Here is a 16,261-nt window from a genome sequence, read left to right as displayed (position 1 = left end):
GTGCCAGTCGAGGTACGTTGTGTGTGTGTATTTGATTGAACGGTCGCTGGACTCACAACGGCATCACACCAGAACTCGGCCGCCTCTCCGATCCTCACGAAGGTCAGCAGTGTCTCCCACACCTCCATCTTGAACATCTTCCCCACAAAAATCTAGTGCCGGCACTTTGGTTTTATGACTGCCGTCAATCACCCTGTGCTCAAAGTTGTCCAACAGCGTCTGGGGGGTTGGAGGGGAATAGAGAGTGGGGATTAGGTGGCAGAGCAGAGGAGAGGAGGCTGTTGTCATATGTTCCAGAACGTTCCACAGTCAACACACACATACACACACAGTGTCATTTGGGGTGTGTTTATGGACTCTGGCTGACCCTCAGCTCAATTCTGTCTGTATGTATTTGGAGTGCTATGGCCCCAACCTCTTTTGCTCTCTTTAATGTGAGTCATTTGTATGCTGTGTTGGTTTGAACTGTGTGGCACCGAGTGGGAGGCTCCTCGACAGAATGGGAGCAGCACAGAACACAATTGGGGAACGGGCCAGATATTCATGTTGGCATTGTCCCGGAAAATCTTTGTCATCCTTGGACTTCAGGCCCGGGGCCATATGGCTGGATGTGGTGAGGTGTCTGGTTAGGGGACGTCATCAGCCATAGATCAGTACCACAAAGCCTGTGCACGAACACACCGATCCGCGACTGTTCAAACCCCACAGATGCCAATACGCTGTGTAGCAATTGCGTTGACCAAATGTTTGTGGTGTGTTACGCTCAGATACAGAATATTTTAATTCCTTACATGAATTATTCAACAGAGTCTAATTGAGGTGGGCAGAGAGATACAATGCTCTCTAAAAATATGCATCAGTCTGTGAAGTATTAATTACTACACAATGCTAATTATACATTGCATCATTTCCTCCACACATTAATCCCTAGGCATATCTAGAGTTCAGCGTTTTCTGAAATGGCAACCGATTCCGTACAGTATATAGGACGCTGCTGTTGACCCGAGCACTTTATGCTGGCCCTGGTCCACAGTATTGCCCTATAAGGAATCGATGCCATCACGAATGCAGGGTGTTAGCTTAGTCCCTGGCGTTAAGCGTGGCATTGGGCCAGTCCCTCCAGCCAGAACGTTATTCTTGGCTGTTCAGTAGGTACGTCTACTCCATTTCGGGACCAAACCTCCTTTTCTGTAAACTGTCAGAAGGTATAAAGGTGTATTTCATACCATGGGGCTACACTGCAGGCTCTGGGAGAAAGGCAGTGGAGCGTGTGCCACTTCCCAGTGTGTGTCTTTCTCCTCTCACTCTCCTGCTCTCCCTAATTAGCCTAGTGAGGCGGGATTGTTTGTGTTGGTGTCCTGCTGCAGCCCGGGGCATCCCTCCTGCTCTCTGACAGATGGCTGGATTACCAGAGTTTTGGAGATGGTCATTTTAATCTGAGTGTGCTAATCCCCCCCCCCCAATCCTCAGAATAATCCCCTGTAAGAAGGCAAAGAGGCGGGTGACCAGAGGAACATGTGAGGGCGAGGTAGAGAGAGATCACTGTGGAAGAAAATCTTTCTAGAAGGTAGGAGGGTAATCAGAGAGGATATAGGAGACCACGGTTCAGTCAACAGGGTTGATGACTTAGTATGTAATAGGTATGGTCAGACTCAGATGAAGTAAAATAGTGTCACTAGAAAATGTGAAATACAGACACACAATTGAATGGTAAAACAAAGTGTTTATTCATACAGGAGCAGACAGACAACCCTCATTCTGTAATCCTACTAACACGACAACATCCCAGAATTAAAATAGGAACAATACAAAAGAAGGAAAAAAAATGAATCCTTCAACAAATTATGTCATGATGTCTGGAGGCTAAAGGGAAAATGTATAATGGAATGACACAGCATGTCACTGAGGAGGGCTGGCAGAGGTGGCAGATGCTTCTTCGCTCTTCCCAGTGGTTCTCACTGCGCCTATTTGACACTTGGCTGCCCCCTGGTGGTCACTTGGGTCACTTTTCGATCAGCGAGTCCAGCTGCTCCTGAAGCGAGGCCAGCTGTTGGAACAGAGAAACGGAGCAGAGATTGGTTAATGCCGAACGCCCGGGTGTAATTGGTAGGCTAAGTGGATGATTAACACATCTTGCAACATTATTCATTTGTCAATACAAACAGCAAACCAAGCTGATGTGAAGACAGACACAAGTTGATACAAATACTCAGATTGGTGTTAGGAGTTCTTGACAATTCAAATTAAGATTGAGTAAACCAATTGGCTTGGATGTTAGCTATAAAAACCACCCTTATCCTTCTAAAAGTTGGATGTGTAGGGATGTTCAGTCACTAGAGGAAAACAATAGCAGTTCTTACAAACAAACATGTTTTGGTTTGTTTTTGTCTCTTATTCAAGCAGCGTAGTTGCAAGTTTACATTCCTTTACTGCAAATGCTGCTTGATACCAAAGACAATAATTCATTACATTTATAACTCATAACCAACATGTGCTCATAAACTGCTGCAGTTTTAAAATGTCCTTTCCCGTCTTCCTCAGACAACATTACCTGCTCCATCTCCCTCTCCTCCTGATGGATAATTTCATTAAGCAGAGCCTGAAAGCGGTTCTGCAAAAAGAAGAGGGGGGGGGGGGGGGGGGAGAGAGTTCAGTCATTAGACAGTTCCCTTAGCTTGTTTTGATGTTTGAAATTTCAGCGTGCTGGCGTTTCCTGGAGAGCGCATCTTCCATCTGACAGAATGGCCCTTTGGAATGCCAGGCAGACAACCGTGACCTTTTCCTGTGGCTGTGATAATAACGGTGAAAGATAGATCACAGCCAGGCCCGGCCAGCCGAGCACAGAGCTGAAACGACATGGTAAAAAAATAAATCTGTCCCCGCCCGTGTCTCACACGTTGTAAATCTGTCCCCGCCCGTGTCTCACACGGTGTAAATCTGTCCCCGCCCGTGTCTCACACGGTGTAAATCTGTCCCCGCCCGTGTCTCACACGGTGTAAATCTGTCCCCGCCCGTGTCTCACACGGTGTAAATCTGTCCCCGCCCGTGTCTCACACGGTGTAAATCTGTCCCCCGCCCGTGTCTCACACGGTGTAAATCTGTCCCCCGCCCGTGTCTCACACGGTGTAAATCTGTCCCCGCCCGTGTCTCACACGGTGTAAATCTGTCCCCCGCCCGTGTCTCACACGGTGTAAATCTGTCCCCGCCCGTGTCTCACACGGTGTAAATCTGTCCCCGCCCGTGTCTCACACGGTGTAAATCTGTCCCCCGCCCGTGTCTCACACGGTGTAAATCTGTCCCCGCCCGTGTCTCACACGGTGTAAATCTGTCCCCCACCCGTGTCTCACACGGTGTAAATCTGTCCCCCACCCGTGTCTCACACGGTGTAAATCTGTCCCCGAAGAGCAGTTGGCGGAACAATGATTTTTTAATGCCCCCCTCCCAAAGGGCTGATGTTGGAAATGTAATATTTATGCCTTCTTTATGGTCTGAGTTTGGGAAGTTTTACACTCAGTCGCTTAGAGGGGTTATATTCCGCATAAAGACTTCTCCCTCCAAGGTTGCCTCGGTGTGTGTCTGTGTGTGTGAGTGAGTGAGTGTGTGTGTGAGTGAAAGTGTGACTATGAGCCTGCTACTAAGACTTGTTTTTGAAGGCCTTATTTATGACTCGGCCTTTGTGGTCGTCTCAGTCTGCTGAATGAATCAAACGTAACGTCAAAAGTTGTGTGTGTCTATAATTCACCTTCAGGGCCTGGTTCTCCACCTTCATGATGAGGTCCTCCTGTTGTTTCTTGCGGGCGCGCGTCTCCTTCAGCTTGGCCTTCACACCGTCTATCTGCATCTGGTACTCCATCACTACAGGAACAGACAGAGGAACCATTCCCATCTTCGTCAACAAAACACATAGTCTACTTAATATCTCCATAGTATCAAGTGTATTCCTCTGCTTGTCTCCACTTTTGAAAGGAATCACCCACACAAAATTTTCTTCATTCGTCCCAAAATGTCGAAGTTACAATTTGCATTTTGAAAGTCCTATATCTTGAACTTGATTGCTGACACGCAAAACATGTCAGGACCGTATCAATAGTGGACTAATGAAGAAGGAAAAAAACACAGAAAGATAGCTATTGCTTTAACCTACATTAGAGTGAAAACAATACGCTGGACGCCTACCACGAGATATGCATCAATTTAAGAAACGTAGGAAGCAAGGAAAGGAGGCAACCTGTATGGAGATTCAACCAGCTGACTCTTCCACACACAGCAGCACCAAGACCAGCCATTTGCTACAGGCCCAATTGAGAAAAAAAACAACCAGTGCTTCCTCTCTTTGACCTGCACTGATCAGAACACAGCGGACAAGCTTCCTTCTTCCAGCTCCTTAATTTGAGTGTGAATGATGAAAAGGAGATTGAGAAGCGGCCACCCAGGGCTTTTACTTGCGACATGGTTAAACGCACTAAAGAGGAACATGGGTACACATTGAAGATGAGCATGCTCATCCCAAGAATATTTTGACGTGTCTATTTTCTAAGGTTAAAGCTAAGCACATTAACAACTTCATAGTTATGAACACTACAACAACATGGAAGAAAATGTTACGTATTCCACAAGAACCAATAACACTCCCTAAAACACAACCCCACGAAACAATACTTGCATCGCTTATCAGAATTCACAGATAAAATGGTCCACATGGAAAACTAAAAGGCATAGAAACTGTAAATGACTTGGTCATAGGAAATACATTCATTTCCATTACAGAATTAAAAAAGCAAGGCCCATTATCAGCAACCATCACTCCTGTGTTCCAATGGCACGTTGTGTTAGCTAATCCAAGTTTATCATTTTAAATGGCTAATTGATCATCAGAAAACCGTTTTGCAATTATGTTAGCACAGCTGAAAACTGTTGTCCTGATTAAAGAAGCAATAAAACTGGCCTTCTTTAGACTAGTTGAGTATCTGGAGCATCAGCATTTGTGGGTTCGATTACAGGCTCAAAATGTCCAGAAACTAAGAACTTTCTTCTGAAACTCGTCAGTCTATTCTTGCTCTGAGAAACGAAGGCTATTCCATGCGAGAAATTGCCAAGAAACTGAAGATCTCGTACAACGCAGTGTACTACTCCCTTCACAGAACAGTGCAAACTGTCTCTAACCAGAATAGAAAGAGGAGTGGGAGGCCCCGGTGCACAACTGAGCAAGAGGACAAGTACATTAGAGTGTCTAGTTTGAGAAACGGATGCCTCACAAGTCCTCAACTGGCAGCTTCATTAAATAGTACCCACAAAACACCAGTCTCAACGTCAACAGTGAAGAGGCGACTCCGGGATGCTGGCCTTCTAGGCAGAGTTGCAAAGAAAAAGCCATATCTCAGACTGACCAATAAAAAGAAAAGATTAAAATGGGCAAAAGAACACAGACACTGGACAGAGGAACTCTGCCTAGAAGGCCAGCATCCCGGAGTCGCCTCTTCACTGTTGACGTTGAGGCTGGTGTTTTGTGGGTACTATTTAATGAAGCTGCCAGTTGAAGACTTGTCAGCTGTTTCCAGCTACAATAGTCATTTACAACATTAACAATGTCTACACTGTATTTCTGATCAATTTTATGTTATTTTAATGGACAAACATTTTTTGCTTTTCTTTCAAAAACAAGGACATTTCTAAGTGACCCCAAACTTTTGAACGGTAGTGTAAATATTTTCAAACACATGCAACTTAAAAGTTTCCTATCAAGAAATGTCGATTTGAAATCTTTTGGACATCAGAGTAAATTTGAAGAAACCCTATCTGAGTAAGAAAAGGATATTCATATGATAGTTAAGATATACAAAAATAAAAATAAATATAAACTATTGGAACCAAGACTTAAAATTAACTGATATTTGCACAGGATGGAGGGAATGTTGGAACTAATGAAATTCCAGGTAATGAAAATCTACGCTTAATCCAGTATAAACTAATGTATAGAATTGATTATACAAGAGACAGAATTCACCAATTCTACAGCACAAAGGCAGAGTCATGACTTAAGTGTAAAACGAACAATGACTAAATTATGCACGCCTTCTGGGAATACTATAAAATCCAAAAGTTATGGGCGGAGTTAGAACGTTGGCTGTCAGTAGTATTACAATGTACATTAACTTTTAATCCGTCTGTCTGCATATTTCAAGACATGGCATATGGGGGTGTAGTGAGAAACCTGCTGGGTTAGATGATACTTTTCTCATATATCATCTTGAAAAAAACATATACCGGTACTTAACTGGAAATCAACCAATCCTCCATCGCACAATGGAAAGGTCCAAATGCTTTATTATCTAAATGTTAAGTGCGTGGGTGACAGAGAGGAACAAAATGGTGCAGTTTGAGGCCATGTGGTGGAGAGTGATGCGGGCGCTGGAGACTGGGCTGTGGGTCTGGGCAGGGATGATATAGTGGATGTTGGTGAGCCTCTGTACGTGGATGTTTTGTAAAAAAAATTATTTACTGAACAAAAATATGAATGCAACATGCAAAAATGTCAAAGATTTTCCTGAGTTACAGCTCATGAGGAAATCAGTCAACTGAAATAAATTCATTAGGCCCTAATCTATGGATTTCACATGACTGGGAATACAGATATGCATCTATTAGGGTTACAGATACCTTGGGCCTCATGATCTCGTCACGGTATCTCTGTGCATTCAAATTGCCGTCAATAAAATGCAATTGTGTTTGTTGTCCGTAGCTTATGCCTGCCCATACCATAACCCCACCGCCACGGGGCACTCTGTTCACAACGTTGACATCAGCAAACCGTTCGTCCACACGACACCAGACACATCTGTGGCGTTGTGTTGTGTGACAAAACGGCACATTTTAGAGTGGCCTTTTATTGTCCCCAGCACAAGGTGCACCTGTGTAATGATCATGCTGTTTAATCAGCTTCTTGATATACCACACTTGTCAGTTGGATGGATTATCTTGGCAAAGGAGAAATTGTCACTAACAGGGAGAATTTTTTTGAAATAAGCTTTTTGTGCGTGTGGAACATTTCTGGGAGCTTTTATTTCAGCTCATGAAACATGGGACCAACACTTTACATGTTGCATTTAGATTTTTGTTCAGGGTATAAAAAAAGATGAGAGAAGACGCAACGTTGTGAGACTATTGAGATGGCACAGTGGTCTAAGGCACTGCATCTCAGTCTTATCAGTGCTAGAGGCGTCACTACAGACCCTGATTCGATCCCGGGCTGTATCACAACCGGCCGTGATCGGGAGTCCCATAGGGTGGCGCACAATTGGCCCATCGTCTTCCGGATTAGGGGAGGGTGTGGCCGGGGTAGGTCGTCATTGTAAATAAGAATTTGTTTTTACTGACTTGCCTAGTTAAATAAAAAAATTAAGAATACAGAACCCAGGTATCAATTTCCTGATTTTAGTCGGTGCTTATCTTTTCCATTCATTTGGGGATTGAGGCATTTAGACGGATCTACACAACTGATGTGATAGGACGCGGATTCAGCCTGACAGATTACTTTGGGTTTTAAAGTGTGCAATAGGCCAATTTAAAGTAAATATAAGACCAGGCTACGTGACTGAGGTGAATGTTAGCTGTCTGCTCCATAGAAATAGAAGGAATAGAACGGACTGCTCTCATTCTCTGGTCCACAGGGGCTCGTATTACTAAGGAACAGCGGTCATGTGGCTTCCATTCAGTTCAATCAAAACCTAATACACAATGAGCCACCGTCTTAGCTAACATCACCCCACACAGTCAGTATTGATTGAAAACCTTTTTTCAGATGACATGGTCCTCATTACAAGCACTACGTGTAGACGGCCGCAGCCAGACTTTGAAAGAGGCAGCCCTACAACAGTCTGTCGGGAGAGCTGCAGGACGGGGGTGCAGTGTTGGCTGTGTGACAGACGGCTCCATGTAAGCCAGTGAGCTGTCACAGAAAGCACAGTGGCTGAACCAGCCCCAGGAGGAGAGTGCGAGTACCTGTCCGTCTCCTGAATGGGGATATAACTGGAGATGAAGGGATAGGGGGAGATGTCTCTCTGACCTAGAAAACTCAGCTTCATTCCAACTCAAGCTCACTAGTGTAGGGTGGGGTATTGCCGTCGTCCGTTTCGACATGGGGACATTGAGAGTGGTTCATGTGATTTGAGGTCCTCTTACTGTCTGTCCGTACTCTGTGCTTCTGTTCTGCTATTACAGCCACATACCACCCCCCCCCGCTCCTCCTCTCCCCACATTGGCTGCTATTCCAATACTGTAGACAGGCGCCATGTTTACACCAATTACAAAACAATCACACTCCACTTAGAATAGAAATAACAATGTTATTGCCAAGGAACATGTTGCGCCAACATGGGGACGGTATGCCAATCTCTTAATATCTATGACTGCAATCTTCAACCCCCTCCAATCGCCCCGGCGATGCCCACTCTCCGTTGCCCTTCTTTCTCTTTCCCCCCACCCCTCTTCTCCCTCCGGCCTCACCTATCTGGTTGTTCCTGTCTGCCTCGTCCCGGGCACCGTCTGATGACTCGTTGAGTTTGTCTTGGAGCTGTCTAACCAGGTCTTCCTCCATGTCCATGATGTTCAGGTCCTCGTCCTCATGACGAAGGTCCCCCTCGTCCTCCTCATCATCGCTGCTGCTGCTGATGTCGTTGAAGATCTCCCTCAGCTCGTCACGTTGGGCTGGAAGAAAACATTGATTTTCACATTTTGTCAAATAAAATATCAAAATAATAATAATAATAATAATAATTCAGTCTTCTTACTGCGACCACTCCTCACCAACAAAACACAGTCCTCCCTTTAGGACAGTTTTAAAAACACCAAGGCAGCTTTTCCCAAACTAGGGGTCCGGACCCCATGTGCAGTCACCTAATTTGAAAATGGGACCGCAGAAAAAATAAAAAAATAAATCCATTCGCACTTGGTTCATAAAACCGGGAAAACGTCAGTAACCTCTGGTAGCTGCTAGATGTGACTGTAATAAACAGAGAGGTTTCTGTTTCCTTAATACAAATATGGCTCTATCTTTTGAACGGTTTAAAGGGGCAATATGCAGTAGCTACTGTACATACATTTTAGACCTATAAATGAATGATATGTACACAGTGATTCAACTGCTGATTGCCGCTTTAAGCTACAAAATATTATTGACTCAAGACATTTCAGCTTTTCCTTTTTTATTAATTCGTTAAAAAAAATGATTTTTTAATATTCCACTTTGACATTATGGGGTATTGTGTGTAGGCCAGGGACACACACATCTATATTGAATCCATTTTAAATACAGACTGTGACAACAAAAAAAGGAAAAAGTCAAGGGTGTGAATACTTTCTGAAGGAACTGTATGTCTGTTGCAGAGACGAGAGCGCGAGTAAACAAGTTTTAATCAGTCAGGGAAATAAGTGCTGAAAACATGTTGGCTCACTAGTTAAAAGATGGAGAACAAGCTATAGCAGTGTATCCCAAACTAGTGGACGCGAAAAATAAATAAATAATAACAATAATCTTGTTAGGTTCATAGAACCAGGGTTATGTCAGTAACCTCTGGTAGCTGCTAGATGTGACTATAATAAACAGAGAGGTTTCTGTTTCCTTCCTACAAATATGGCTCTATCTTTTGATTGGTTTAAACTACATATTATGACCCCATCACTGAAAGATTAGACTCTCAGGAACACGTATGTGTCTTCTGTTTCTCTTTACAATACCCAACAAGCCTCATTAGAACAGAGTGGACAAGACCAGGCACTACATCAGTCTGGGGGGGGGAAATAACAATCATTAAGATCAAACAAAATGATTGTCTGATGATCTGAACATCCCAATACCTTTCTGATGCATTTCAGTCACTTCAAACCATACTTCCTTCAGACTGAAATACTGTCAAAAGTACTGTCAGACTGATTTGTAATAGACTGTCATAGCCCCAATTAAAAAAGTTAACATTGGCCGTTGATGACATCACTTTGTTACATGGTGGGGGGGGGGGGGGGGTCGCGAAAAAATGTTGATACCAAAATAGGGTTGTGGGCCAAAAGTTAGGGAAACCCTGCACTAAGGCCTACTGTACTACTGTACTGCGTTGGAACAGTGAAAGGCTATGTGGCATACTGTATGTTCTAACTTCTGTGTGGGTGTGATGGCTCTAAGGTAGTAGGAGCCTGTAATATCAGTTATGACTCTCATTCCAAACATAGTCCACATATTGAATACATGTATTAAGTTAACTGAGAGTCACTCTGCATGGAACCGACGCATCTCCTAAATGATCATATTATAGAATTACTACATTTTGCCCACTTCCACAGTGTCTTCTGATCCCTCCTGTCTCAGCCTCCAGTATTTATGCTGCAGTAGTTTATGTGTCGGGGGGCTAGGGTCAGTCTGTTACATCTGGAGTATTTCTCTTGTCTTATCCGGTGTCCTGTGTGTATTTAAATATGCTCTCTCTAATTCTCTCTTTCTCTCTTTCTGTCTTTCTCTCGGAGGACCTGAGCCCTAGGACCATGCCTCAGGACTACCTGGTATGATGACTCCTTGCTGTCCCCAGTCCACCTGGCCGTTGCTGCTGCTCCAGTTTCAACTGTTCTGCCTGCGGCTATGGAACCCTGACCTGTTCACCGGACGTGCTTGTTGCACCCTCGACAACTACTATGATTATTATTATTTGACCATGCTGGTCATTTATGAACATTTTAACATTTTGACCATGTTCTGTTATAATATCCACCCTGCACAGCCAGAAGAGGACTGGCCACCCCTCATAGCCTGGTTCCTCTCTAGGTTTCTTCCTAGGTTTTTGGCCTTTCTAGGGAGTTTTTCCTAGGGAGTTTTTCCTAGCCACCGTGCTTCTTTCACATGCTTTGCTTGCTGTTTGGGGTTTTAGGCTGGGTTTCTGTACAGCACTTTGAGAATATCAGCTGATGTACGAAGGGCTATATAAAAATAAATTTGATTTGATTTTGATTTGCTTACCTGAGGAGCCATGCCCCATCTTGTGTCCCGATGTCCCAGGTGATGAGTCCAGGTTGGCCAGAGAGCCATGGTTGTCTGCCTCCTTGGTCTCATCCTCAGCTATCACCTCCCAGCCTGAACGCCAAGTTAGGGAAACGTTGTACACCAAACACTACCTCACTGCTTTCATTAAGTTATGTCACGTTCCAGCTACTCAAAACTGGCTTCACTATGGGCCTACAAGGACATATTAACATGTACCACCGTCCATTAAAATCAACACTAAGGGAGGTGCATTCCGTTGATGCTGTCCCATGTTCTGTGTTCGTCGCCCCCCCCCCCCCCCCCCACCAGGTAAGTTGACTGAGAACACAATCTCATTTACAGCAACGACCTGGGGAATAGTTCCTCCTGCTTTATCATTTCATCACGGTGCTTATTGACGAAGGTGTTGGTGGGCAGGTCTCACATGAACACATTAGCAGAAGTCAGTTCAGGTGAGGCCCAGCAGAGCAGAGTAGGCCCCCGCTGGTCAACAGCTATTGGATGTGTTGTGCTTCATTTACAGTGTGTGTATAAAAGGGTACCGCAATACCTTGTGACGGTTTGGTGCAGCGTTAGAGACAGAGTGTGTGTGCGCGTTTGCCCCAGTGAGTGAGCTAAAAGGATACGGACACTAACGGCCTCTGCGTCTGTGCTCAGTAATCTCTTCACCTCCTTCTCCACGTCGGGAGACTCGATGTACTGCAGAGGAAATCAGGTTAGACTTACTTCATGCCTCCAGACTACTGCACGCACACACACCATTCCTAGCGAATGGCTGGCCATGTGCCAGCAAACACATTAGCGATTAAGAACAGCGAGCCAAACCAATATGGTGTTGCACCTTAAAGAAGATTTATTCAAAGACAAAGTAGGAATCTTTCCTCTCACTCGCTCTCTGTCACTTGGATCAAAGCAGAGAGTTAGATTGCTCTCTTGGAAACCTTTGGGGCAAATGAAGATGGAAGGCCTTTATTTTTATGTAAATCTTAGTTTTTACTTCCGCTGCAGTTCCTCTTTTATGAAATGTAAATGTGTTGTTTGAATTAAGGGCCTGGGACGAGATCCCGACATCATCTGAAGAAAATATTCACAAGATGAGGGGGAGAGAGAGCGCTCTAGGGAAAACACAAGATGTCAGTACCTTCTTTTTTGCCGTCTTCCTGAATCTTCTCTTCCTTGTGTTCTTTAGAGGACAGGTGACTGGAGACCAAAACATCATGATTTAAAGTTAACAGAACCATCAGAAAGGAAACTTTCAGATTGGCTGAGGCTTGAAGTTAAGTCTCTGTGGGCTGCAAAGTGCTAGATTCAGCATAATTCAATACAGAGAGGATATACAGTGCCTTGCGAAAGTATTCGGCCCCCTTGAACTTTTCGACCTTTTGCCACATTTCAGGCTTCAAACATAAAGATATAAAACTGTAATTTTTTGTGAAGAATCAACGACAAGTGGGACACAATCATGAAGTGGAACGAAATTTATTGGATATTTCAAACTTTTTTAACAAATAAAAAACTGAAAAATTGGGCGTGCAAAATTATTCAGCCCCCTTAAGTTAATACTTTGTAGCGCCACCTTTTGCTGCGATTACAGCTGTAAGTCGCTTGGGGTATGTCTCTATCAGTTTTGCACATCGAGAGACTGAAACTTTTGCCCATTCCTCCTTGCAAAACAGCTCGAGCTCAGTGAGGTTGGATGGGGAGCGTTTGTGAACAGCAGTTTTCAGTTCTTTCCACAGATTCTCGATTGGATTCAGGTCTGGACTTTGACTTGGCCATTCTAACACCTGGATATGTTTATTTGTGAACCATTCCATTGTAGATTTTGCTTTATGTTTTGGATCATTGTCTTGTTGGAAGACAAATCTCCGTCCCAGTCTCAGGTCTTTTGCAGACTCCATCAGGTTTTCGTCCAGAATGGTCCTGTATTTGGCTCCATCCATCTTCCCATCAATTTTAACCATCTTCCCTGCCCCTGTTGAAGAAAAGCAGGCCCAAACCATGATGCTGCCACCACCTTGTTTGACAGTGGGGATGGTGTGTTCAGGGTGATGAGCCGTGTTGCTTTTACGCCAAACATAACGTTTTGCATTGTTGCCAAAAAGTTCGATTTTGGTTTCATCTGACCAGAGCACCTTCTTCCACATGTTTGGTGTGTCTCCCAGGTGGCTAGTGGCAAACTTTAAATGACACTTTTTATGGATATCTTTAAGAAATGGCTTTCTTCTTGCCACTCTTCCATAAAGGCCAGATTTGTGCAGTATAGGACTGATTGTTGTCCTATGGACAGAGTCTCCCACCTCAGCTGTAGATCTCTGCAGTTCATCCAGAGTGATCATGGGCCTCTTGGCTGCATCTCTGATCAGTCTTCTCCTTGTATGAGCTGAAAGTTTAGAGGGACGGCCGGGTCTTCTTAGATATTTGCAGTGGTCTGATACTCCTTCCATTTCAATATTATCGCTTGCACAGTGCTCCTTGGGATGTTTAAAGCTTGGGAAATCTTTTTGTATCCAAATCCGGCTTTAAACTTCTCCACAACAGTATCTCGGACCTGCCTGGTGTGTTCCTTGTTCTTCATGATGCTCTCTGCGCTTTAAACGGACCTCTGAGACTATCACAGAGCAGGTGCATTTATACGGAGACTTGATTACACACAGGTGGATTCTATTTATCATCATTAGTCATTTAGGTCAACATTGGATCATTCAGAGATCCTCACTGAACTTCTGGAGAGAGTTTGCTGCACTGAAAGTAAAGGGGCTGAATAATTTTGCACGGCCAATTTTTCCGTTTTTTATTTGTTAAAAAAGTTTTAAATATCCAATAAATTTTGTTCCACTTCATAATTGTGTCCCACTTGTTGTTGATTCTTCACAAAAAATACAGTTTTATATCTTTATGTTTGAAGCCTGAAATGTGGCAAAAGGTCGAAAAGTTCAAGGGGGCCGAATACTTTCGCAAGGCACTTACTGCCATGGTTCCACACAAACTTCTTGTCCTTGTCTTTGTCCTTCTTCTTCTTGGGGTCTACAGTACCGGTGGGTTCCTCCAAGGGAGGGTAGAGGTCTCCATCTAACGTGCACACCAGCATCTACCCCACACAGAACAGGGTCAAAGAGCAATGAATAATCGACCTTATAGAATGCTTGAAAATATATAAACCAACACTATGTGAGGTCATTATCAATAATCCCTGGTTCTAATCCCCGGGCCGACTAGGTGAAAAATCTCTCGGCTTGCCTTTGAGCAAGGCACTGAACCCTAATTGCTCCTGTAAGTTGCTCTGGATAAGAGTGTCTGTTAAATGACTGAAATGTCACACAGAAACAGGGCATTCTAAATCTTAGAGCAGACACTGCAGCCGTTGACAAATGGTCTGGAGACTTCATACACCATCCTACTCCCATATGGTGCTTGTATGAGAGCATCCTTCCTGTCCTACCTGACAGACGTCAGCAGTCTTATAGAAGGTCTTCTTGTCCACTGTTTTCAGAGACTCCAGGATGCAGGGCAGATCCACCAGTTTACACGCCAAAGGCACACGGTCCACTCTCACGATGCCATGACGACCATCAGCTGCAGAACATCATATGATGTCATTTCACACATAGAAAAATACATTTGACTACTGGTCACCTATCACAGGTTTACTTGAATGTCCGTTGTAATTATCCTACTTCTATGATTTCATCCTTATGTTGGCAATAGGTGCTTTCTTGGGAAGGAATGGCCATTCTGTAATGTGATGCTGGTATAACTGCTTCTGAACCAAAAAAGGTTAAATGAGCACCAGGGTTAAACAAGGTTCTCTCTACTTTCATTTGAAGTTGCTTCTTTAGCATGATTAATGAGGCCAATTTACCTTATCCTTGATTTGAATTATGCAAATGACAAAGCCTAACTTTCTACATTACAGAGTGTGACCAACTTCCTTTGCGGCAGATGGTAATATTGTGAGTGAACAGTTAGGACCATTCCATGAAATCAACAAGGTACACTTGAACTAACAAGACATGAAGGCTCAATACCTACCGTGCAGTTCAATGGTGAGTCTGTCTTTGAGGTTCATGCTGCTAGACTGGGCAATACATCTCACTGTTGAGGCATATTCCTTTGACAGAGATCATGCAGTCAAGATATACATCAATCCCGAAACAGTTTATGCCATGTCAAGTATAATTTCCTTTATTTCAAGATATGGGTGCACAGAAAGGTACAATACAGGCAAACGAGTGTTTGAGTCTGAGGTTTAATTATGGTTGGCAATTATTAATCAATCATGGTGACATTCATTCTGATACAATATTCACAAGTTTCAGCATGTAGACTGTAGCTAAGTTGGTTAAAAAATAGCATCATTTTGAATTTGAGATACATGGCTATTAAAAAAATACACAAAACCAAAAATGCTCTCATCCCATTCTATTCCATCGGTTTCCTTACCGTAGGCAGCCGCAGGACAAATTGACTCTCCAGCTCATGGGGTGCATCATCTTTGTTTTTCGAACCGACCTTCCCCACTACAAATCAGTGCATAATAACATATTAATAGTCATATTTGGTAGGTTTGATTATCTAGCGAGCTAGCCAGCTGGTTAGTTAGCTAGCTGGCTAGTTAGCTGTCTGGTTGAGTTTCTATTAACGTTAACGTTACGCTAGCTTCATCGAAGACGGACGATCTCCTATTCCACATGTTAACAAAACGTACCTTTTATTTTTGAGGTCGATTTGGTCTTTTTGTTCTGCATGGTGACTACTTGAAATGAAAAATAAATAGCCTTGTCGATGCACACACAGCTAGAAACAACACAGCAAACCGGAAGACTCTTCTTTGATTACGTTTGACCTAATTCAATGGACTATTCCGCCACCTACTGGTCAGAATGGGAGCAGGACGGTAGTATATCCCTTCCGGAAAAATATTGCAGTCAGTGCAGTGTAACTGCAGCACACACAGTGCAGTATAACGCCACGATCACACCGACAGAGTAGATACACCGAAGTACATTCATTTCCGATGGAACGCTGCGTTTGCCTTCCAGCATTGGGTTGCAGAGGCAGTTGTAGTGCGTTCTGTGTGTTGCATAAGTTGGATTTATGGAACATATGAGTCAAACTGTATGTGTGAATGGTTTGACAGAAATGGTAGCAGAAGGTGAATGTTGAACTTTTGTTGCACACATATCCAGATGATGCTGCGTACCATTTTGCGTTAGCCTAGACCCGCTCTAATTCGCA

The 16,261-nt window shown here is 43.8% G+C and overlaps 1 protein-coding gene across 1 annotated transcript; it reads right to left on the bottom strand.

The window, feature by feature from the left end:
• Nucleotides 1-1,703: 1,703 nt before the first annotated feature.
• On the bottom strand, nucleotides 1,704-15,829 carry taf7 (TATA-box binding protein associated factor 7). The gene is made up of 12 exons (NM_001140248.1): nucleotides 15,732-15,829; nucleotides 15,467-15,543; nucleotides 15,056-15,134; nucleotides 14,466-14,599; nucleotides 13,994-14,114; nucleotides 12,165-12,223; nucleotides 11,650-11,722; nucleotides 11,000-11,113; nucleotides 8,503-8,703; nucleotides 3,743-3,855; nucleotides 2,552-2,611; nucleotides 1,704-2,047 (listed from the first exon to the last, which is right to left on the bottom strand). The coding sequence occupies exons 1-12, from the start codon at nucleotides 15,769-15,771 to the stop codon at nucleotides 2,003-2,005; spliced, it is 1,116 nt and encodes a 371-aa protein (NP_001133720.1). The 5' UTR covers nucleotides 15,772-15,829; the 3' UTR covers nucleotides 1,704-2,002.
• Nucleotides 15,830-16,261: the final 432 nt, after the last annotated feature.

The sequence above is a fragment of the Salmo salar genome, chromosome 09 (assembly GCF_965601325.2).
Source record: "Salmo salar chromosome 09, fSalSal1, whole genome shotgun sequence".
In the NCBI taxonomy this organism is placed as follows: Eukaryota; Metazoa; Chordata; class Actinopteri; order Salmoniformes; family Salmonidae; genus Salmo; species Salmo salar.
This window is presented reverse-complemented; position numbering and strand designations above follow the sequence as displayed.